The 24,270-nt window shown below is 43.0% G+C and overlaps 1 protein-coding gene across 1 annotated transcript; it reads right to left on the bottom strand.

Annotated features, from left to right (window-relative positions):
- Positions 1 to 8,360: 8,360 nt before the first annotated feature.
- On the bottom strand, positions 8,361 to 15,680 carry LOC116918155 (paired box protein Pax-6). Its single transcript, XM_032923766.2, is given in 6 exon segments — positions 8,361 to 9,815; positions 12,091 to 12,333; positions 12,335 to 12,492; positions 12,617 to 13,174; positions 14,041 to 14,544; positions 15,042 to 15,680. Coding segments are annotated over 6 exon segments (2,403 nt in total). The 5' UTR covers positions 15,370 to 15,680; the 3' UTR covers positions 8,361 to 9,203.
- Between the last annotated feature and the right edge of the window lie 8,590 nt (positions 15,681 to 24,270).

The raw sequence follows: 24,270 nt of genomic DNA, 5'->3' as shown, positions 1-24,270 counted from the left end.
GTCGGCTTCTCAATTTTTGCTGGTGTATACGGGAATAAAGAAGAATGCGGCTGGAATTATATCCAGCGCGTGATTACGTCTTGATTAGGAAGAGCTCTCTCTTCTTCTTCTTCTTCTTCTTAAAAAAAAATACACATGAAATACCTGCCCGAGTGAAAAGAGCATATAGAAGAGAAGGTAGAAGGTAATTGCCCTCTTTTGTCCAGTCGAATGTACACGTCCAAAACGTTAATTGCTGTTTGATGGCTGTAGACAAAGTCGCCGAACCGCTTCAGCTGAGGCCACTTGTTCATGTTTTTTTTTTCTCTTTTTCTTTTCTGTAACAGCAAACATCAGCGGTCTGTCGACCAGTGGCCCCCGCAGGTGCTTCCATTGTGTTACCGTCCACTACATATATACCAGACTATATAGCGCAGCCCCCAGAAATGAAGTCCAACCCATATATGCGTTCTTTTTGGGGTGATGATCGAGCGTGATGGACATTGCGCAGGTCTTATACATTCCACCTTGATGGCGTGGTAGGATTTAAATGAAGGTAAAGCTCTGGCATCAGCATCCGACACGGTCTCCATCACAGCGAGGGGTTTGCAGCCGTGTCTGTGAAAAGAGCAAAATACAAAGAAAAGCAAGTGGAAAGTGGTGGAGGTTGAACGATGCAAGGCGAACACATCATACACTGTATTATACCTGTACATGCATAGAAGACGAGAAGCTTGCCAGTCAAGAAGCGGCCAGAAAAGAAATAATAAGTGACCAAATCAAGTCATTATTCCATATGAGAAAGAGATGTGGAGAGAGTATACTGATGTACATATACAACAATACGGGGCGAAGTTTGATTAGACTGTTGCGGCGGGACGTGCTGCTGCCACAAGGTTGAATGTGTTTTGTTTTGTTATTTATTTATTTATTTTATTTTTTAAAGCTGGAACGAGAAACGAACGTGTGTGTCCAGAAGCGTCTTATGTACACAATTCACCGGGTCGGCTTGCGACTTTCTGTTGTGCGCTTCTATGTGTGGTAGTGTATGTGTATACCTTTAGTCGCAGTCTTAGCGCGCCATTGCCATCAAAAGTTATGGCGGCGGCGGGCTGTTTGACGATGGCCTTAGCGGCCCAAGATATGGCCAGCTAGAGCCCGCGCGTCAGTGCTGGTGCGCGCACAACTTTATAGCCGTTGCCCGCGCTATTAACATTTTCTCTATACAACACGACGGCCATTTGACCCGATAAGGAAAAAACTGGATTGCGTCAAACAAAGAGAAACTGCTGCGTCCATTCCTCGTGATGTCTAACAGAAATAGAGAAATAGACCGTCAGGAATACCTTTTGGCCAAGAGCTACAAAGATTATCCATCTATTATATATAAAGTAGCCTATAGTCAAAGATTAAGTTCTATTTCGGGATTATCATTTATTTTATTTTTTTTTTTATTTTTCTGACTATACGCCAAGCGGATTGAAAATGATGAAACTATTCAATTGATGACGTAAGAATTTTATTACAAACCAAGGCATTTTTTTTAAAACTTCTTTTCGTGATTCCTCGTATGATTCCCCTCCCCCCCCCAAAAATAAATAATAAGTGAATAGCTTCTAAATACATATACTAAGGAGGGAGGAAAAAAAGAAATGGGGGGTAGTAACCGTTGCGCAATAACTTGGAGCTCAGTCCACTGAGTTTGAAGCGTCGAATGCTGCGCGTTGGCCGTTAGGGGCGATATACATATATAGCATTACGACGAGCTTTTACATCTGTGATGGCCATTTTATATGTCGCGCGTTGTGTGACTATCGTTATATACGCGGGAGCAAGAGTTCAGCGCAAGCAGTGGCGAGCACATAAAAAGCCCTGGCATATAAAAGGGTGCGTGACCCATTGAGCCGGATCAAAAGAGGACGCTCCTATATATATATATAACTTGAATACAAGATATATCACTTGATACAACAACAACAACGACACGAAGGTTCTGCTGCAGAGAGAAAAATCAAATCAAATGGAAGCCTAGAAGGCAAAGAAAAATGAAATCAAATTTCAATGAATGGCGATTCTTATATATTTATTCATCCTGGGACTAATATAACAGAAGGAGACCAAGAAAGAAACGAAGGAGGAGAGCATTTTCCTAATAATAAATTCGTTTAGAGAAGAAGAAGCAAAGAGGCAGGGCAGACATTGAAAAGTCTGGAGAAGACGACGAAGAAAAATCGCATTTTTCACAAGGCTACTTGAGCTATACTATTTTAGGCGAGAAAAAGAAATTTTGGAATAAAAAATAAAAACAAAAAGGAAGAAGAAGAAACAGTAATATATATATTTAGACTTGTTTTGCTGTTGTGCTTGTGAAGACTTGTTGTTTGCGTTGTAGATCGGAATAGAAAACTTATGTTCGCTCACGTACAGACGGCCGCCAGCCGGCAGCCAACACACCACAATCAATCAGGTTAGACGCTCTCACGGTGTTATCAATAACAAACTGATTCCCAATCAATACGGCGAGCGAACATATTCTGAATAAGAATATGTAAACATTGATCAAGAAAAGACGGCCAGAAAATAAGAAAAAAAAAAGCCGCCCTGATCGAGAGTTATAGAAGCCCCCCCCCAACTCTTCCTTGAAAACAAAACAAAACAAATAGATAGAAACACAGCGCGGGATAATTCATCACGAGTGACGGGCGATATACGATTCTATAGAGAGAGAGAGAGAGGAGACAGGGGAAAGGCCTTCGATCGTGCCCGTGCGTCGTTTCGGTTTTGTAAACTTCCTTATAGAAATCGACAGCAGTTCGAGTGTCAATAAAAGGCAATCGACGATCAAGAAAAATTACAAATTCAAATTCACAGCTTCAATAATATATACTAAACGTTTGGCCTGCGGCATTTGTTTTACAGATCAAATACATACACGTATTTATATACTCAACTAGAAACTCTTGTGTTACATTCTATATACACGAGGCGTTGGCTGCATTAGGAGAAGAGGTGCGAGCTTCGATAGTGCGTACATACAATTGCCCCTGGATGAACGACTTGTTGGCCAATGGTTTTTTCCAGAACAAATATAAATAGCCAACAAAGTTCGACTTTGATGAAGTAAGTCAAAAACTTGAAAAGGCTGTGCATAAAGGACGAAGAGGACAAGAAGAAAAAAATAATAATAATAATAAATTCCAGCAGCCGAAATGAAAGTTTGTTGTTTGTTTCTCAAGTCGATCTTCGGGATTCCTCCATCATGCTGGGCGCACGTTCGTTTGCTTTCCTTGGAAGCAAGGGGGGGGGGGTGGTAAGGGGGGCGAGGAACATATTTTCTTGTGCTTCCCGTTGTTGTTCCATGGAAGAAACAACAAAAAAAAAACTTACATTTCCGCGTTACAAATGTTTCCACGCTTCATCAAAGAGGCGACTCTTCGCCTCTTTTCATTTCGTTTTCGACACGCTCGCCGCGAAACAAAACAGGCCCGAAAAAAAAAAAAGGAAGGAGGATGGCCAAAAGATATCCAATCGAAATGTTTACTTGAAAAATGGTGGTTAATATTTCAAACGACGTAAGAAAGAAGAGGCCAACACAAAAGAAAAGGGGGTTGAATATAATGTATCGTTTTGAGAAAAAACAAAACAAAATGGAGGAGCAGGAAAGCGAAGCAAAAAAGAGCTAGACAAGTCAGCGGGCAATCGAAATCGGGTTCGAACGCTCCGGTTGAGCGTTTTTCACGACCGGCCACGGACGAACAGAGGGGGGACTTTTCTTTTGTGTTGTCGTTGAAATTAATCAGCAGAAATCGGTTTTTGGTGGTTGTGTTTCCATTGATGTTCTTCTGCTCAGTTGATTAATTTCAAAAAAAAAGAAATAGAAGACAGGTTTTAAAAATATTCATTCTGAGAAACGAATGATACAGGACTCGTATGATTGACCTTTTGGGGTCTAGGCGAATAAAAGGAATACAATAATAACCGTCGATGTAATTAACCCCGAAGTTGATGGCCATGTTGGTCACTCTCTCAACAGATACACGGGGGGATTTATTCAAAAGAAAACAACAACAACAAAACGGATCGATTTTCCTGATTTTTTTTTAGTTGAACAATAAGACGAAAGGTGTCCCCCCGTTGCGCTCATTTTTTTCCCTCCTTCACTTCGATGTTTCCGATTTTTGTTTTTTTTATCACTGCGTGTACTTAACAAAAGGCCCCCCCGTTCCCCGCAAATACGCGCGTGTGTAAGTGTGTGTGACTTGTGTTGTTGTTGCGTGCTCTGTTGGGTGCAATGATCCAGCGCTCATCTCTGCCCAACTCCGAGCAGCCAAGTCATCGCGTCAGCCGGAGCTTCCAACAAACAAAACGAAGCCAGCGGGGGGATGAGGCGTGCGGGACAACACGTATACACGCACACACAGTTCGAGGCTTCTTTTTCTCATCCATTTCTCACGACAATCGATTCACAACACACAAAAAACTAAAAATTCTTTGATATAGATTAAAAACTCTATAAACATTATCTATAAGGTATGGTGACAACAGCTGATGATCGAATGGCTTCTTTTCCAAATTTGAAAAGATTTAAAAAAAAACAAGAAATGTGTGATAATAATCGCCAAATCTAATCGAGCGTGCCTTTCAATCGGTCGAAAATCACCTTGAAATGAGTTTGGATTGCTAAGAGGTATTGAATAAAGGTTTCAAGAAAGAAGAAGAAGAGAAGAAGAAGAACTTCACATTTTCAGTCGTCTCATTGTTGTGTGAGGCCTATTGTCGTCGCCATGCAAGAAGGCAGAAATGCTCGTTAATGCTTTTAGCCTTTTCATTTTTTTTTTCTTGTAGATCTTAAAACCCGCCATCACCTTTCAAAAAGAAAAAAAAAACAAAAAACTACTGATACGAAGGTGAAACGATGGTCGTGTCAGAAAAAAACCCCCAAAATCGCGGCTATTGTTTGTCCCATAAAGACGTGGGGCTCCGCACTTGTGAAAATGGCGCATCCCATCATCGAAGCCTCTCTGCGAGCCTTCGAGCACCTCATTTATCACATCGATGTTTTCAAAATATGGTGCACATAATAATACAAAACAACTGGAAATATCAGGAATAATACGCGGGGGCTACCAAAAGGAAATGAAAAATATCAAAGCATTTCGATTGTTTTTTTTTGCTTTTGTTTTGTTTTGTTTCTTCAAAGCTTTTTGTATTGGTCACTGCTCGTTGGTCAGATGATGAATTCTCTTTTGACCAGGTCCTTGACGCACGATCAATTACCTTTCATGAACCTCAAGCGGTCAGCAAAGGACTTCTGTGCCTCCCCCACCACCTTTTCTTTTTTAGCAGCAGGATGAAGGCCTTTTGTTTGTAAACGACACATCGATGAATGAGAGAGAACTTGCTCCATTCTATATCTTTCGTTTCTCTCTCTCTCTTTCAAAGCGTTTTATTTATTATTTATTGCGCGTAGAATGTTTCAACGTCGGCCGGACAGACAGGAAGGTGTTGTTCAATGGCGTCTTTTCTTTTTTTTTTTTGGCTCACACGAAAGAGGGAAACAATTGAGAGTCAACCCAACAGCCGTGCTAAACATTCACGGTCAAACCAAGTGTATATAGCAACAAGCAAGTCTGAATTGTTAGGTCAGCACTCATTTCCCCCTTAGTCTTTTGTCTACCAGCCCCATCTGGAAAACACACACACACACACACAACAACAACAAAAAGAAGAAGAATTCAATTATTGAGAAGTCTCTATTATTATTAGCATTTCCGTCCGAACCGATCAGCCATTCGACTTTGCAGCTGCTGTGAAAATTCGAAAATCTAATAAGAATAAAAATTCCGAATATCCTACATAAACCTGATTGCCTTCAATTCATTCAATAAACAGATTAAATGGACGCTTAGAAATCAAACTCAAATTCAACATTTGAACAAAAGAGAAATATAAAAAAAAGACCCACTTTAGTATATTCATTTGTCACGTTGTGAGTCATCAAAGTGCGATTGGGGGACCGGTGAAGGGGAAACCAGTTCTGACGAAAGAGGATGTATAGAGAGAGAGAGAAGACGGGCTATACTCTACTTTGCCGGTCGACTAACTCCTTATTTGCATACACGTTAGATGAGGCAACTTAAAAATCGTGAGCGGCACGTATTTTTTGTGTGTGTGTGTATGGGGGGGCTATTTTGTTTTAACGCTTCGACATTGTATTTAGCCATTAGGCTGTACATTGCTCGTACGTTATCTTGTATAAACTGCGCCAAGCATGCAGACAGAGATGAAAGATGCGATTTCCTATTTAAAACAGCGAAGCCCAAAATGAATAAGAACAACTTTGGACAGGTCCAATCGCCTTAATGAATCGACATTCTCCTGAAGCTTACGAGCGGAAAACTTCAAAAAAGAAAAAAAAAAGAACAAGTGTGCTGAGAGAAATGGATGTAACATTAGGCGTTCTTAATGACCCCTTCGCTTTGCCGAAAGTGTAAAATGAATGACGGCTAAAATGTCCTGGAACACAGCAACTCAAAATGTTTTTTTTTTTTTAAATCCTTTTGCACTTGATTTAAAGAAGAAGAAAATATTGTAATCGCATCCCATTTATTTTGTTAAAGACCCCGCTGCGATCCAATCGGGTCGGGGCGAGCCGACTTGCTCAATAACCCGGTCGCCAGGGGGGGGGAGGGAGGGACCTTCAACACAGCGAGAGAAACAAAACCGAAAATAAAATACAAGGGCCAAGCTACACACTATACCTGATGTGCTCCCATTCGTATATGAGCTGGTGACAAATCGCCCAGCTGTCCAGCAAGTCGCAAGTCTGAACAGAGCGGGGGGGATTGGTAAATTAAATGTTTTGGGGGGGGGAAATACATAACTATCACAGAGAGAGAGAGAGAGAGGAGAAAAGGGAGAGAGGATCTTTTTGCTCCATCCATCACATTGGTTTCAAAGAAAAAACAAAAAACGGCAACATGTGTTTTGCCCGTTCGACTTGACCGGCAGCTCACTCGTCTTCTTCTTTCTTTCTTATTTAAATAAAGATTATCTTTTTTTTTCTTTCCCCATCAGACATATAAATACAGCCAACACACTGACTGGCTGTTGCTCGGGCCCTATATATGTATATATAGTGTTATATAGTCAATAGGGCCGGCTAATGAGTAAACACTTTTTATGGGTTCCTCCGCTCGCTCGATAAAACTCCGGACGCCCGGTCCCGTCTCCGGCCCTTCATATTTTTTGCCCGTCGCATTGCAGCCGTGTAATGGCCGTACTAATATACCACCGGCCAGCCCATTTAACAACGTGCCACTGCGGGTGTATATTATCCATTTATTTGTTGCATAGAAATCAAGTCAAACTTGCTCCGACGCCTCAGCTCATCAGCATTTCCCACGCTTTAATTCGCTTTCTACATAGCATTTCTGAGAACATTAAAAAGAAAAAGAACACACACGAAAAATAGCTGACGGGACGTAGACAGTCCACATCAGTTTCGTTTCTGAATGCACCGATGCGAAATGATGCACAATTCATTGGACATACTCTCGACATGGTGGACGCGGTTATCGAAACGGACGACGAGCCACATGCAAATGCAAAGCTTGTTGAAGGTGAAAACCAACGAAATGAAAGAAAAAAATAGAAAATATAATAAAGGGAAAAAGGAAAAGGTGGGGGGAAGGGGGAAAAGAATGAAAACAAAAGATAAAGAATGCCAATGATGACGGGAAGGCATACCAAATGAGATCCGCTTCAGACTATTTAATGTCAACTGCATCCCTTTTATTTTATTTTCTTTTTTTTTTTTCTTTTAAGCTGCCGAGTATGCACGATTAGTTTATTCAAAACTATACTCACACACAGTTTTTCTTTTTTTTTCTTTTTTCCCGTTGGAAGTCCACCTCCTTACACGACAGTCAGAAGCCTACACATCTTCTCGTTTGTTTGTCCGCCTTTGATCATATGCGCGCCGTCGCATGGAACGTGACCGGATTGACCAACTGGTTCGAGCCAGCAACACACAGCAGAGAAATTGGGGCTTGAGAATGCGTCCGACTTACTATATACACACTCGTCGTCCCGTCATCCGGTGTAGGAGTCAAACAGATGGTCAGCCTATTCGTTCAAACCACCAGGCCCAGTTTATGCTAATCACCTGGGTGCCGCTGCTAAGGGACACGGTACATTTAGGCCTACTGACGAAGAGAACAGAAGTTCTGCACAGAGGCAAAAGCAATCCGTAAATTTGTTTCAATTCAAAACAGAATTTTGTATTTTTCAATGAAGAAAAAGGAATGGAACAACAAAAAGAAAGGCAGGGTTTGGGAGGAGGCAAAGACAAAAGAACTGCCATAATTCATGAAACAAAATTCAAATGACTGGAGATGTATATATTTGCATAACTGCTGTGTTACAAAGATAGCAAGTAAAAATCAATCGAATTATTATTATTTTTTGTTTTTTTTTGTTTTTTTAACGAACTACATCTACTATTGTTGTCCATTCAGAACATTGAGAGAGCCACACGCAAAGGAGATAATTACGCTTTTAAAGAAACAAATATGAAAGAAGATGCATCTTGCCATGCGTCCGACCCAACTCTCCCGTGCATCGATTTTGTGTGGGGTGTTGCGTAGACAAAACAGGTATAAAAAAACGAAAAACGTATGTAAACGTGTCTAGTGGTGTACCTCTATAAATATACATACACATACTATCGAGAAAATGCAAAAAAGAAAAATGTACTATAAAGAGTGGGGGGGGACGGGCTTCGACTTTGACATGCCCAATTATGGGCGAGAGGGGGGAATCAAAAGGAAGAATGAAACAAGCAAACGAAAATTCTATTTTTATTTCTATTTTTCTTAAATTTTTATTTGTGTGTGTGAGAGAAAGAGAAGGGAAGAAAGGAGCGAGCGGGTCGGATAGAAACAGTTTTTTTGTTTTGTTTTTTTCCCGAGGCCAGAAAGTCATGTCGGACATTCTGCGCTGTCATGAGAAGAAGCTCAAGCTGACGGATTCCTTCCCATCAGTTTTCTGCTACTGGATTTATCTTTCCAAAAAGGGGGGCGGCAAGCCGATGAGGAAGAGCCAACGGCCAAAAGGGAGCACACAACAAGGACCGTCATCAAATGAAATTTAAAAAAAAAAACGACAAAAAAAAAAACTGAGCTTTTTCAGGCTACTCCGTCACATACACACGTCAACATTTATCATCGGCCGGATACTGTAGCCGCTACTGCCGTTGATGGCGAACTGCTCCTGGTCTTTTTCAAATCGAGCGCCTGTTCTTGTTGGTCCTCTTCTTCCTCCTGCTCTTGGTGATGACTGACGACGCTGATGTCACTCTCTTGCTCACTGTCGCTGCAGTCGACATGGTCGCTGTCGCCATCCCAACAGTCGTCGTCGTCCAATCGGTCGTCCTTCCGTTCATTTGTTGTGCAATCGGCGGATGTCTCGTCCGGTGGCGGCGGCTGCGGCGGCGGCTGCTGCGGCGGCGAACAACTGCTGCGCTTGCTGGTGCTGGTTGGCGATCCAGCTCGGATGGAGGCGGGCGTAGGCCGCCGCTGCCCACGGATGCCAAAGAGGTGCCGATGCGCTGCTGGTCGGTGCCGATGCTGGTGGACGTTGTTGGCCGCCGTTGTCGACCTGCTGTCCTCCGACACCTGTGGCGGCTGGCGACGATGAGGCGGATGCTGGCCGCCCTGTTGGCCCGACTCCAGCGCTTGGCCCGCCGACGACGACCCTGGCGGAGGCTGCGATGGCTGCAGCAGGTTCATCCGCTGATGGCGTCTCCATTTGGCTCGTCTGTTAGAAAACCAAACCTGGTTAGAGAATATAGCCATTTTAGTCCCCGCGGTCTTTTATCAAACTCAAAAATAAGAAAAAAAAGGAAAAGAGAAAGAAAGAATAAAAAGAAAATGGGAAAACGTTCTTTCTTTCTTTCTTTCTTTCTTTCTTTTTTTTCTAGAGTCGAATCAACAATTCCAGGCATATAAGCGAAACGTCGCTGGCCCCCGAGCATCAGTAGTTCATCATCCGTCAACATGATTTGCCTTTGCCAAGTCGAACGAGAGGCACTTGGCTATAACGCTGGTGTATAGCCAAGTAGCATCAGCATAACATCACATCGGACATAACATGATGGTATATATATATACACAGGGCATTTGACACAGCTTTTTTTTTCTTTTTCTTTTTTAATTTACATGAATACTAGGACATTTTTGGAAGATGACGCGGGGCCACGGCATTTCACAACGCGTTCCAAAACGAAGTTCATTCCCCCCTTTTTTGTGTGTGTCTGTGTTAAACTTATGTACTACTATCCTGGCGCATTTTCATTCCAGCATCGGAATTGCCATTGCGTCAAATGCTCGATCGCTCGCTATTTTGTTTGATTCTATTCGTGCTATTCGTTTGTTTCTATTTGAAATGACGACGATGCATGTCAAATCACTCAAGAACAAGAAGAAACAAAAAACTCAAAAAATAAATGAAATGAATATGCAAAAGCTATGCGCAAAATAGCGCAGCAAATATGTCGATCATTCCTTTCTCTTTTATTTCAACAAATAAAAAAAGAGGCACGTCTTGTTTTTGCATGCACACGAACGATGCTGGCATCTCATATTCTACCACCTGTTTGTTTAGCATGATTTGTTTCTTTTTGCGCTATTTTTCTCATCGTCATTCTACCAGCTGGTTTTTTTTTTCGAGCTACGTATAGCTTGTAATGAACACAATAAGAGAAAAATGAGACAGAATGAAAGGTAAATATATATATATGAAATGGAGAGAGAGAGAAAGGTCTAGCTGTAATAGAGAGAGTGGCTGCTGTCCGGCAAAACTAACGAGATCCTTGAACTGCGGCAAACGAAAGAATAGGAACGAATAGAAAAGGCAACACGAGTCGTATGTAAATATCTAACTAATAACTGGGGCTGGCTATATCGCACAGTTTCTCTATTTGGCAGTTGATCGCCTATTATATGTCTTTAAAAGATCGGTGAGCGGCGCGCTTTTTGAACCTACATGTCGGCAATACAAACAAACAATCATATTGTTATTGTGTGTTTGCCCTTTTCTCTTTGGCTTCGACAAATATGACGAAGAAGAAAAAGAAGGCTTTTGGCAAAGCACCGCGCTCAATTTTCTGGCGCTGGCCGTGTTTCGGTCGACCCATAACAGCGTGTACTGTATATATATAGCCGTCGGGTGCAGTGGGGTTCTAAAAACGTCGTTTTAGACGTTGACGATTACTAATACGCACAGGTGTGCAGTGAAAAATGACAATGCGCAATCGTTGCGTATGCACTACACCTTGAAAGCCATTAAGTGCGGCCATCTCTTCAAAGCCACCAAAACTCGAATTATTTCGCAGAGACTATTGTCGATTAGATGTCGACAGCCCAGGGAAAGCAAAACTGGATTTCCAGTTTAAACCTCCTCCAATTTTTCCCGTTCGTTTGTTTCATTTGAAAAGAAAAAAAAAAAAGCTTTTCGTTCTCCACCCCATAGACAAACTGTACGTGTCCCTCTCGCTATCAAAGACAAACGTCAATCTCATTGCCTTCGTTCAATCTGTAACGCCCAACGATCTGTCAGCGGGACAGGTTCTTTTCACGGTGACAATAATAGCAACGGCAGCTGGTTGTTGGATGCTGGCCGTTTGGCAAGTGCATACCATTCGGTTGGTACTGTACACACGTGTTTCATTTGCCATCGGTTCGTTCAAGTCGTTCGTTCACGCACACATCGTATTACAATTGTTACCTCCCAATCAGGGCTAACGACTTTTTGAGAGGGAACAAACAAAAGAAAAACGGGGGAGGGCTGTTGAAATTGCACATACCAATAGCCCAAAAAAAAAAAACAAAAAAGAAATAGCCCGAAATAGAGTTTGAAAAATAGCCGCGGGGAAGAATGAATTGCAGGTCGGTGGAGTAACACGTGCGGTTTTACATACCGTACTGTGTACATATATATATACGCTCTTGAGAAGACGACGTTTGATTTACACGCGTGGACAGCTATATAGCTATATATATATTTATACAAAACAGAAACAACGAAAAGCCAAAGATGTGTGCAACTGACCTGGACGCGGGCTTCGGACAGTTGCGTCTGGCTGGCCAGCCGTTCGCGCGTAGCCACGCACGGGTAATGCGTCTTTTCGAATTCCTTTTCCAGTTCGCGCAATTGGCCCGAATTGAAAGTGGTGCGATTGCGTCGGAATTTGCCCTGCTGCTGGTGGTGGTGAAGAGCCGAAGAGTCGCAATGCTGATCAGACAGTTGGTGGGGAGGAAACGATCCGCGGCCAGCCGGATGGGAAGACGGAGGGTGGTGTCACGCTGTCTGCCCGAACGGAAGAGTCTTCCGCGCCAACTTCAGCCGAGTGTTGACGCAAAGGGCTGCGACTTCGACTTCGGCTGAAACTGCCGCTACGACTGGCGCTCACGCTGCGGCTGCGACTGCGGCCTATTCCACCGTAGGCCGAATCTAATCCAGCCAAAATACAATTCATTTCTCACGTGCCCTTTTTGTCCCAATTGTTACACGTTTGGCCAGAAGGCCTGGAGGGCGTGGCATCAAAAGGCCTAATGCAAAAAAGCTGCATATTTACCGTGAGATGAACGACGGGCTGGATCAGATCCCGTCGGCGAAACGGAGCCTTGGACCGAATCGGCTGCCGATCCTTGCGGAGTGGCTGAGCAATGAGCGCCTGCGTCTCGGGCGGCAGCCGCAGCTGCGGCCGCTGCGGCGGCGAAAGCTGCCAAGCCGGCCGGAAGAGATCCGAGCCCTTGGTGATGGTGAGGTGGAGGCTGTTGATGGTGAGGAGAAGCTCGCGGGCTGATGCTGTCGCTACTGCTGCCGTGCGGATGAGCAAGATGTCGAGGACTGCTGGCAGCTGCCGGCGGGGTAGTCAGCGCGGCCGGCAGCGGATGCGAGAGCGTCGGCCCAGTCAAACCAGGTCCCGACGCGCCCCAATGATGGTGATGAAGTGGACCGGCCCACGGGAAAGGATACGGCGGTCCTCCGCCGGCAGCGGCCGCTGAGACGGCCGAATAAAGTCCGTAGCCGGCGGCTCGTGCGAATTCGGCTGCCGCCCGCTCGGCCGCACGATTGCGCAGGATGCGATTGATGCTCGACACACTAGGCGCCGTCCCGTTCGTACACACACCTTTAAGACGAATGTCCAACATTACAACCTTGTAGCCATACACACGTTGACCTTTCAGGCCTAATAGTCTAAGAATCCCTCCCCTTGAATTTCTCCCGCACGCCAAATGAAACGGTTGGATTATGCGTTTTAAAGCGAATTAGGACACCGTGTCAAAGCTATTTAAGACAGGACGGTAGGAAATGAACTATAGACATAAACAAAAAGGGGCAAAATAGTTCGGCTATAGAAGATTGGGGACCCCTGCTTTGCCCTACGACTTTCATCATCGGCTATTTAAAACGTTTGGCCATCACCAAAGAAGAAAAAAAAATGAAGGTTGTACAGCCAGGGCAAAACGAAGCGGGTCTGGCAAGAGACAGAACAATAGAGTTTAATTAGACGCGATGGACACAACAGTAACAAACACGCAGCAGCGTCCGTGCGCGCCCTTCTTTTTCTTTTTAAAAAATTTTTCCCTTGAAATAACAAGACCTCGTTTGTTATGCATACATATAAGCCCCCCTATCAGCTGCTCGCTCATCCCTAGCCGAGCCCTAATTAAGGCGCTTTGATCACACTGGATGAATGCGAAGCATCGGCAAGTCGGGGCGCAGCGAGGGCGCTTCACCGTCGACATGTCGCCGTTCGTTTTCGGGCCGCACGTCTCGCAACGGCCATAGAATTGCCTGGTTTAATGCTCATTGTTTTGCGCACACGAATCGAATCAGCACGAATTCAAACGGTTCATAAACGGAGCTTAAACGACGCGCTTTTCTCACTTGGAATGTTGGGTTATTTGAAAACAAAAACAAATGAACAGCGACGGACAGAAAAAAAAATCCAATTCTTTTGTTTTGTTTTTGGTTTGGTTGTTTTGTTTTTACCTTCGGAAATGAGTCGCTCGCGGATTTCCCAGGCGAAGATGGTCGGATTTTCACGTTTGTATTGCTCGATTTTCGATACGACTGTGGGTGTGGCTACTTTAGGCTTAGAGCCGCCGATGATGCCCGACGGACGGGCGCCCATGACACCGCCGTGACCCGCCGGGCCGGACGAAGCCGACGCGGCGGCCAGCAGTTTGGACACGGCGGAAGAGGAGAGGCCACCGGCGGCCGCGCTTCCGATGGCCGCCGTCGGGAGATGATGTTGCTGTTGGTGGTGGTGATGATGCTGCACCTGATGGTGATGGGCCGCGGCGGCGGCCGCCGCCGCCGCTAAAAACTGTTGGTGATGTCCAGCCAGATCGTAAGGTGGCCTGATCAAGCCAGAAGAATAGCGCGATAAGTCAAGAAGCCTCTGGTGGTGGGCAGCTGCCGTTGACGCCGTCATTCCGCTTGTCAAACCGGAAGGCGCTGAAGCGTACAGGTCGCGTAAATTAACCATTGGAGCTGGTAACCAGAAAAATCAGAGGTCGTGATTATCTAAATCTCGTTTTCTTTTTTTTAGGGGTGGGGGGGAGTTGTGTTCCAATGTTGCAATTAATCAAGTGCCCTAAGCAAGTCAAGTTCGTTAGATCCCTAACGTGTAAGCGAAAAGTGCCAAAGACGAAAACTATTCAAATGACTTGGCTTTGCATTGATCTCTAATTATTTATTTATTTTTTAAATCTTCATTCGTGTCAGACTGATTAGATCAGTAGCGTTCTCAATGCCAGTGCTGACATGGTACTGCTAATAAGCCATCTTTACAAGGTTGATCGTGTCTATTTTGTTCAAAAACCAGTCGGCAAACCGAAGAACTTGGCAATGATGAGCGAAACACACAACCGGCTCTAAATGACACCCCCCCCCCCCAAAAAAAAAGAATTCATGTTTTCTTTTTGGCCAATGTCAATGACGATGAAATTCGATTGAAATAAAAAAAAAGAATTTGATTCGGATCTTACCAGAAGCGCCAACGGGATGGATGTGATGCGGATGATGGTGCGGATGAACTGAGAGCGGCAAAGAAGAAGTGCCTGTCGAAACTGGAAGATCCGTCATTTTCCACACTGCGGATGCTGAAGCTGCCGGAGTGGTGGATGCTGCGAGCAGCGCACTATCTGTCACTAGCATTCTATTTGGATGACTGATCGGATGGATAGCGGCCGGTGCGATGGAAGCCGGAACAGCCAACGAACCGACTCTGTTGATTGCTGACGGCCAGCTTTCAACTCGCGTTGATTGACCCGAACTATTGAAGCCTTCCACCTTCGTATCGAGTAATTGAACCATTCACTCTTGCAAAACAACAACAACAGCGTCGCTATAGACGATCCAACTTTCGAAATCGGCACTGAGGTGTCAACAGTTGAACAACAATCGCATTTCAACAACAAAACAAAATCGAATGAAATAAATAAATGGCAAATCAAAAGAGAAAATTTCAAAACAAAATGAGGAAGCAGACGGTTGGTGCGAGCGCTACGAGCCCAAGTGGACGTATGAGCCGGATCGCCCGACTCGCCTCCTCTTTTGAGTGTGACCCGGCGCGCTACCTACCTACACCGCTCTCTCCAGCCAGCCAGCGGGAGAGAGCCCACCTTGCCGACCACCTTCTACACTCCTCCCGTTTTTATTGTCAAACACAGGTAGGTTCTCGTTTTTATTCTTTTTCCCCGAGTATTTATTTTCTTTTTTTTTTCTTCTTTTGGAAGGAAGGAAGAAGAAGGCAGGTCAAAAAGAGAGGGACAACCAGGTGAGCATCAGTCCAGTAAAAGAGAGATTATGTATAGCTATATGGGCAGGACAAAACAGTCCGAAACAAGACTGCCTCCCCCCTTAAACTTGCGTGAATGTCACGCTGTCCTATCGTCTCATATATAACCTTCGACAGTAGTTTTGGACTCTTATTTCGTCTAGTTGATTTTCATCCATTTTTCCCTTTTTTCTTTCAGGGCGGGGTGCAAATTCGTTCGTGTAAATTCTTCATTTGATGACTGAGTTTTCTTAATTATTATTTTTTAACGCATTAAAAAGTGTTGATGGACGAGAAATCAAGCGAGAAAATATTAAAATAGAACACAAACAACAACACAAAAATTCGTTGTTTCGGTTGGTGTCAGTGTCCCCCTCCCGGACCCACAACTCCGCCCCCCTTTTTTTTTTTGCTTATACCTTTTCATTTGGAACTGAGCACCCGCCTCCGTGCCTCGTCTCCTTCCCACCTCTTGCCCATCGTCATTTCCACCTGCTGCTTGCACACACGTATACAAAAGATGGGGAGGGGGGGGGATCATCCATCATCATCCGCATTTAGCAGCCTCGTATATATATACGCACACAAACAAGCTAACACGGATTTCGACGTTGAACTGACAAATGAAGTGAACACACACCCATGCCGTGGTAATAGCCCCTCCATTTTTTTATTTTTTTCCAGTTTACCTGAGGCAACATTCACAGTTGAAAGCGGCCTGTAATCAGAACGAAACGATATAGAGAAAAGGAGATGATGACATAAACCGCAAATCGGTGCCTGACATATTAAAAGTAAGGGTATATAACAAGAACGGGGGGAATAGGAAACAAATTAAAAAAAAAAAACAGAAAGGGGTGGGGGAGGACTCAATACGCCATTTTGTGTTTGTTTTTCTTTGAAAAGAATTCGCTTCGAAACGAAAGTGACACACCAGGTGATGTCTCGACAGCTGTGGATATCACGCGTGATCAGCAGGCGAGCAGCACACGCCGGTCGCGCAGCTGATCTTTTCGCTCCCTTTTTTCCTTTTTTTTAATTTTGTGTTTCTTTACTGTTTTATTCTTTTCATTTTATTCCCATATCTGAAATTGTGGAGAAAAAAAAAGAAACATGTTTCTATCATGAAATATACAGTGTTATATAGGCATAGCCTTAACCTGTTATGCACACATTTCGATGTGTAACATCTGCTGTCGGATCGAGCTGGAAATCACCAGGTGATTTTTGTTTCTTCTTCTCTTTACTTGTTGTAACTGTACCACCGTATAACTATACATCCACGTAATGTGTCTTATGTGCCTATAGCCTCATCGTTTCCTTTCATCGAGATACATAGAAGAGACAAAGACAAGCCTTTTTTTTTTAATTTTTCCTTATATACAAGGAGAAATGAATTTGAAATGAATGTGATTATGCGATGTAGGAAGAAATAAGTTGTGTCGCGTGTTGTTTTTCACCGTTTGATGGCCAGTTAGGAGAACAAGCGCAGGTGAATGTTCCCCTTCAAACAAACAAAAGGAAGCCATTGACGTTTGCAGGGCAGCTGTGTCGCAGACGTCACAGGTTCATCTCTTTATTTCATAAACGGTGTGATGGAAATATGAAACGGATGAACGGAGAGAGAGAGAGAACATCTCCGGTCTCGTATAGATATGCCTGCTGATGTGCATCACTGTAGCTTTCTTCATATTCGCAGGTGATGATATACTCTTGCCATGCAACTGAAAAATGAAACAAAATGGCTAGTGTTTTGTTGTTTTATCTTTCTTTTTGCCTTCGTCCCAGCTCGTTCTTCGCCGATACATCTGCTCGCTGGAGACGGCCGTCTTGTCGTTTCATTTTTTCGGCTGATAGATCATAAAGATGACCATCGCCAGCGGTCGCATCGGTCCACTTCATTATTATTATTTCATTTCATTGTTTGGAAGAGAGAAATACTCGGCTATCCGTCGCTGGAACAAAAGGACCAGCAGCTGCTGCGACTTGTGTCTCCAACAAGTGGGAAGAAGAAAAGAAGAGGTGCTGCCTCAAACAATTGACGGTCCATCAGCTGAAAGGCAAAGAAACAAAAACGTCTTTCAACTGACTTGACTTGTTGACTGATTTATGATAAAAGTATACCGACTCTATTACAAGTTATATTGCATATACAGGTCATATAATAACTAAGGGCTTCACACACACACACACATTCCCTCCGTGTGCCTGAAGCGAATGAAATCCTACCTGAGTTTTCTTTTCACCTGTTCCATCATCCGCATGCGGTTTGGCCGTAGCTTATACTCCAATTAGACCAACAGTCGGCTTTGTGAAAGCGCCCCAAAACGTTTAGCAACTCTTAATTTAATCCACCACTCTTTTTTTTTTTTACCGCGATTTATTTAACCAAAATGATTGGCCAATTGCGTGAAGGATTGAGTCATCACTCTTTCGACTCTTTCCACACACAAAACTGTTAAAAGTATATAGTAACAAAGATAGGCATCAACAAATCCATTACGAGAAGGAGAAACAAAAATGTGAGGGCGAAACAAAACAAAACAAAACAAAACAAAAAAATGGAGCCATTTTGTGTGTTTGAAATTTAGCCATAAATTCAGTCAGGAGCTAATGACCACCCTCTCTCGGCATCTCGCGCATGATCAAGATCGACTGAGCGCTCGGCCATTACACCGATACACACGCGCACCGTAAATACTACTCAACCAGAAAAAGCAGACAGAAGAAGGAATAAAAGGATATATACAACTGAAATGGAGCTAAAAAAAAAAAAATGCCAAAAGAGAGAGAGAGAGACAGAGAGAAAAACAGATAAGAAGCTTGACGATTCCATCAGAGGGACGACCCTGTATATATCGTGATGGTTACATGTTAAAGCCAGAAGCTTCTACGTCGTAATTCACCAGCTCTTTTTTTTTCCCTTCTCCGTGTTCTTTTTTAAGGGGAAAAAAAAAACTCTTCCTGATTCCGCGCGCTTGCCCAGTTGCGCCGCGACGACTGAAAGGCCATAAAACATTGCTCGCGCCAGTGAGCGGGCTCTACAGCTCTGCGACTGCTTCTTTTTTTTGTTTGAAAAAACAAGAAAGAAGAGAGAAAAAGATTAAGTCTTACGATATACTTAACCATCTCAGGTGCTTATAGGTGCGCGCGTTCGACTACTCTTTCTATCCTTCCTTTTATTTTATTTTATTTTTTTCAGTCCAAAAAGGCCAATATAACCCTCTTTTCTTCCAGCCTCCTGGCCCATAGGCTGTGTGTATATACACACACACATATAAGCACTAGCAAACAAAAGTTGTCGTCAGACTTAATCTTTCTTTATCTTCGACTTGTTTTTTCTTTTTCTTTTTCCCAATATCCATCTACTGAAGGAGTAGGGCGAAGACGGGTCTGACGTCTTCATCCGCGCAAGAGGGGAAAAACACACACAAACTGTTAACGACCGGTGAAGTTTATCGAGCTCATCGGTTACAACTGTGGCCGCTCGGAATTATAATACCAATAGAAAGAGATAGGGATATATAGAAAGGCATTGTGATGTCTTTGCTGGACGTTTCGGTCACAGTCAAATGGATTTTCCACGTCCATCAGTTCGGAAAGGGACGAAACAAACTGAACCGAAGAGACAAAATGATCAAAAAACCAAAATACATTTTCACAATAAAAAAAAGACAAAACAAAAGGGTTTTGCATTGGAGACAGACAGCGGCTAAGGGTAAGAGGAGGGTTGTACAATGGAAAATTATAACCGACCGAGATGTTAAAAACCGGTCGGTGAAGATTTTTATTTCGGCCTTTGGCCTGCGTGTGTGTGGTTTTCTGTTTGCCTCTTCTTTTGTGCTTTCTTGTGAAGACTCTATCGGGTTTTAATTTTTCGGGCCAGGGGGTGGTTTAGAAGGAGGAGCATAAACTGTGCATTTTCGGCCGATTTTTATGGTGACAACTGATGCTGTTCCCATCCGATGGCTCTATCTTCTCTTTGGCCTTTCTCCTTTGCCAAGTCTTCCCTCTGCTTTCCCATACGAGACACAGATAAAAAAGAAAGAAGATTTCAAAGAGTGAAAGCAGAAAATTTATTGCGACCGCTCGTTGAAGTTCCCCATCTGATCAGCTCAGCTGATTGTTGAATGCCAAAAGCAAAAGAAAAAAAAAAGGTCCAAGCGGAACGAAGGTTAACTCCGTTCCTCACCACGGACTCGAAACGATCACAATTTTTGCTCCGTTTCCACATTTCTACAAATAACGACGTGGCTGTGATCGTCCCAAAAGACAACAAACACGAAAAACCATTAAATTATTCAAACGTCGATATGTGTTTGTCGTGTAATGTAAGAAGTTTAAGCTGAAAAAAACGAAAACAAAACAAAAACAACAACCTAAGGACTAATCATTTACGTTTGTTTGTAACATTGCCATATAATCCTTGCAAAGAATCATTATATTAAAATATACAAAGACGAAAGGAAACGGTTGAAGGAATCGGCCATAGCGAATGTATATTTAAGACTGCTTTTATGGATTGGATGCCGGATCGTATATACTGATATGCGTGGAATGGCGTTTGATGTTCGCTTCGATCCGCTTGGATGATGTTGAAAAGGGACGAGAAAAGAAAAAAAAGGGAGGGCGTCGCGACGGCGTCCCGCTCGATTGCCATTGGTTGTCCTGCATTCAGCGTTGAATCAGCGTCAGCCAATGGTGGCCGACAGGCACGCACGCACTAGTGGGGGCTCGACACATTACACAGACGAATGTTGTTTCTATTGTAAAAGACACAACAACAAAAAAAAAAACAACAAAACAAACCAACTTGCAAAAGGAAAAAGGGAGACAGACATAGAAAGGCGGTGACGAATTGAATGGTAATGGTAAACGTTAACAATCATAGGCCACCACGACAGTACACGAGGGTTATTTCTTTATCTGCACACACAACAACGCGCCACTTCCGCTCATTATGTGAAATGCATAATGGCTATAAGCGCCGCCATGCTGGTGTCTATGCCCTCGTATTTAGCCTGCACCTCCCTTCCTGTCCAATTATATACACCACAACCTATTTAGGAAGGGGAAGGTATGTATGTAAACGTTTATATAGCGAACAAGAAACGGTGGAGTTGCGTCATCATTCCCTGAACAATTTCAATTCAATTTCAAAAGCCCAAACATTTTACACGCCCAATTGTATACCTTTCTATACGTTGTCGCTATATATGTTACGATCGTTTCTTATATATATAAATCTTGCATAGCTGATTATCAAGAATCAGTGTCGGCATTTATAGGTATATAATCATTTCCCGCGGCTTCCCCCCATTGCCGATTTAAATGAAAACGATTGTTCCAACACACAAAAATGTGATCGGCATTCTTCATCTCACGAATGTATACAAGACGCCGGAAAGAGCGTTGCTTTTGAAATGCTTAGGTCTTCGTTTATAACTGTCATGGCAAATCAAAAGACTCTTAGCTTCTTTTTCTATTTAAAAAAAAAAGTTTCCTCGCACTCTGCCAGATAGACAATAAATCGAAAATGAGGGGAGAAAAAAAAATAAAAAATAACAACCGACTGTAATGAGAATAAAAAGACGGAAGTAGAGTGATCCCATCAGCAGCTAGACAAGAGCGGGCGATTCAAAACTTGTTGCTTTGTGTCGTCTTCGTGGAAACATTATTTGCTGCTGCCGCAGTTGTGTCGATGTCCTATTAATTCTTCCGTTTTTTTTAAAACCACTTTTATAGCTGTGAGATCAGATATGCCTGTCGCATCACGCAATGCCAAAGAGTCGTCGACTCTTTGGCCGCATTGTCTTTCTATTTTCAAGCACAAAGGGAGGGAAGTTCTGTGACAAACTCTGTGCGACACACGAGAACGTTTGCTGTAGACAATTCGTGCAATCCGCATCTATAACGTTGCACCGAATATGTTCTTTTTAACTTAATGAAAGGGCGATTGCAACCGCACGTATACGATGTTTCAAATGACGAAATAAATTCATTTAAATGCATATTTAAAAAAACGATGATGAATGCGCATTTGACGTCGCTTTCCCAGGAGCATCTTTTTTCATGTTTCTTATATTATTATTTTTTTTTTCCGGGGCATTAAGCTTTCTCATCAGACGACCACATCCAGCTACGAACACGCGGTATTCTCTCATTTTAATACTGACTCGATGTTTTGATTCAATGAGAGAGTCAACAGCAGCATCTGCTGCAGCTATTTATATAAATGCGTATATCTATACACAGAGAACCCAGGGACACCGTACAGTGCAGACATTGCGGATGCTCATACTCTCTCCCTCTCTCTTACATAAAAAGAAGAAGAAGAAAAGAAAAAAGAAAAAAACTACTTGTTATATTTGTATATAAGAGACACGTACAGCTCTTTCTCGCTTCTTTATTTATTTTTATTTGATGCATACATTTCACGTGTGTTGTGTGGAAATCTGTAGACGAGAAGTTGGAAGACCGTGAAAATTTCTAATGTGTCGCCCTTCTTTCTATTACTCTTTACAATACATCTAACTGCTTCTCTTCTCTCGGTTCCATTCCGCACATCCATCATCACGTCGGACGGTTAGCAGTGGGAGGGTGGGAGAGTGTCAGCTGTGCGCTTCCTTTTTCAAAACCCGCGTTCCTCTGCATCGAATACCTTATACTACTTGAACAGGTGAGTACAGAAGCAACGGCAAGTCACCGACCCAAGCACGTCCTGTATCCCATTGTATATGCATACACTTTGCGCGTTATGAAATATTTAATTCAATTTCTTTCGTTTTTTTTTTTGTTTTCTTCTTCTTTTCTTTTAATTTATGGGAAGAAAAAGAAACGTTTCTAATCAAAAATGGAAGCGAAATAATGAGAGGGTACAAAATCAAAAGATCGGTGAACGCTTTGATGGCTATAGTCTACTATAAAGAGCCTTTCTTTTTGGTCTTATCTTGTCATTACCATTTTCATATTTGCCGATATGCACGCGTTCACGTTGTACAAAACTACAGTATTTCTTATTCTCGTTCAGTCTTTTCTCGAGTGCGAAATCAAGATGGCTGACCGGCTGAGTCTCTCAAATGCTAATTCAGTCGATGCTTATCAGCCGGTATAACATCTTTCTTTCTTTTTTTTCCCGAAACCTTTTGCCGTCTCCTTAAGACCTTAAGGTGTATGTATATATACCTTACCTATAAATATACCACGTATCCTAATAGAGCTCGATTGCTCCTATACGCTGACTTTCTTATCTCACGGCTATAAAGGCCCAGCAGCGGATACAATCGTGGCAGTCCATCTTATTCTTATACACGAATATCCACCTCCTTCTTTTTCTTTCTCTTCTTCTTCTTCTTCTTCTTCTTCTTCCAATTTCTTTTATTTTCATTCCTTTTTCTCCGAGAAGGTTAACGCGGACTCGGCTTGATGTATTCGATGACACGAGTTTTTTTCTTCTCCTCACAAATAGCTGCTGTGAAAGACTGCCTGCAACGATATAATGCACCTCGTCGACGACAATAGAATTTGAAAAAGAAAAAGAAAAAAGAAAGGCCCGTACCGAAAACAGAGTAATCCGAGGATGTTATTTTGTCTGTGTACGCTCTTTAAAGAATTGGTGCCGTGTTAACAATAGACAATGAGATACACCGTACCTCTAGCAAGCCGTAGAGCCATCATCATCAACAATTCAGCTCGGTTCGCACTATAAGGCATGGATTTGTTGCGGTCGCGGTCAGCATGACCCATCAACCAAGACCCTCAACATTTTCTTTTTTTTTCTTTAACATATTGTTAAAGTGTGTGTTATATAGGTATGATGATTGTTAAGCTGCTTCTTACAGTGTATATTTAACATGTCGCCAAGAGACACCGTCCGCCCACTGCCGCACTTGCGCGCTTCTGGTCGGCACTCGATTCTTTCTATACAGCCCATCGTATTGTTGTTGTGGCCGTGATGTTGACATTGAACAGAAAATAGACGAGCTTCTTTCAACAGGTTTCGCTCAAGTACGTCGTTGTAGTGAGAAACCTCTTTTCGTTCAAATGAGAAAATAACATCGGGCGGTCCGATTTCAAAAGGTGTGTGCAAATAGAGCGAATTGCTGTCGCCCTTTCAAAATGGCCGTCCATGCAAGTGGTGCAGCTTTACACATCATGCACTAAATTCTCTTTTATTTCATTTCTTATTTACACTTTTGATTAGATCTAATAGAATTTTTGAAGGATCTATACGCAATGAAGGTAAAATCTGGCGATATGCCAGAGCTGTGTGTAAGTCTGCCTACACATCCCGATCCGATATGCATAATGATGCAGCGCTCAGCCTTTTACAGGTATCATATCGTTAGAATCGAGATGATTTCGATTAGTTCAGACTAAAAGATGCTTACGAAGCCGCTTGAATTGAAAAAGAAAGCCGAATGTACTTAGTTAGGGAA

This window comes from Daphnia magna, linkage group LG3 (genome assembly GCF_020631705.1).
Source record: "Daphnia magna isolate NIES linkage group LG3, ASM2063170v1.1, whole genome shotgun sequence".
In the NCBI taxonomy this organism is placed as follows: Eukaryota; Metazoa; Arthropoda; class Branchiopoda; order Diplostraca; family Daphniidae; genus Daphnia; species Daphnia magna.
The sequence above is the reverse complement of the archived record's forward strand: the minus strand, read 5'-3'. Positions and strand labels throughout refer to the sequence as shown.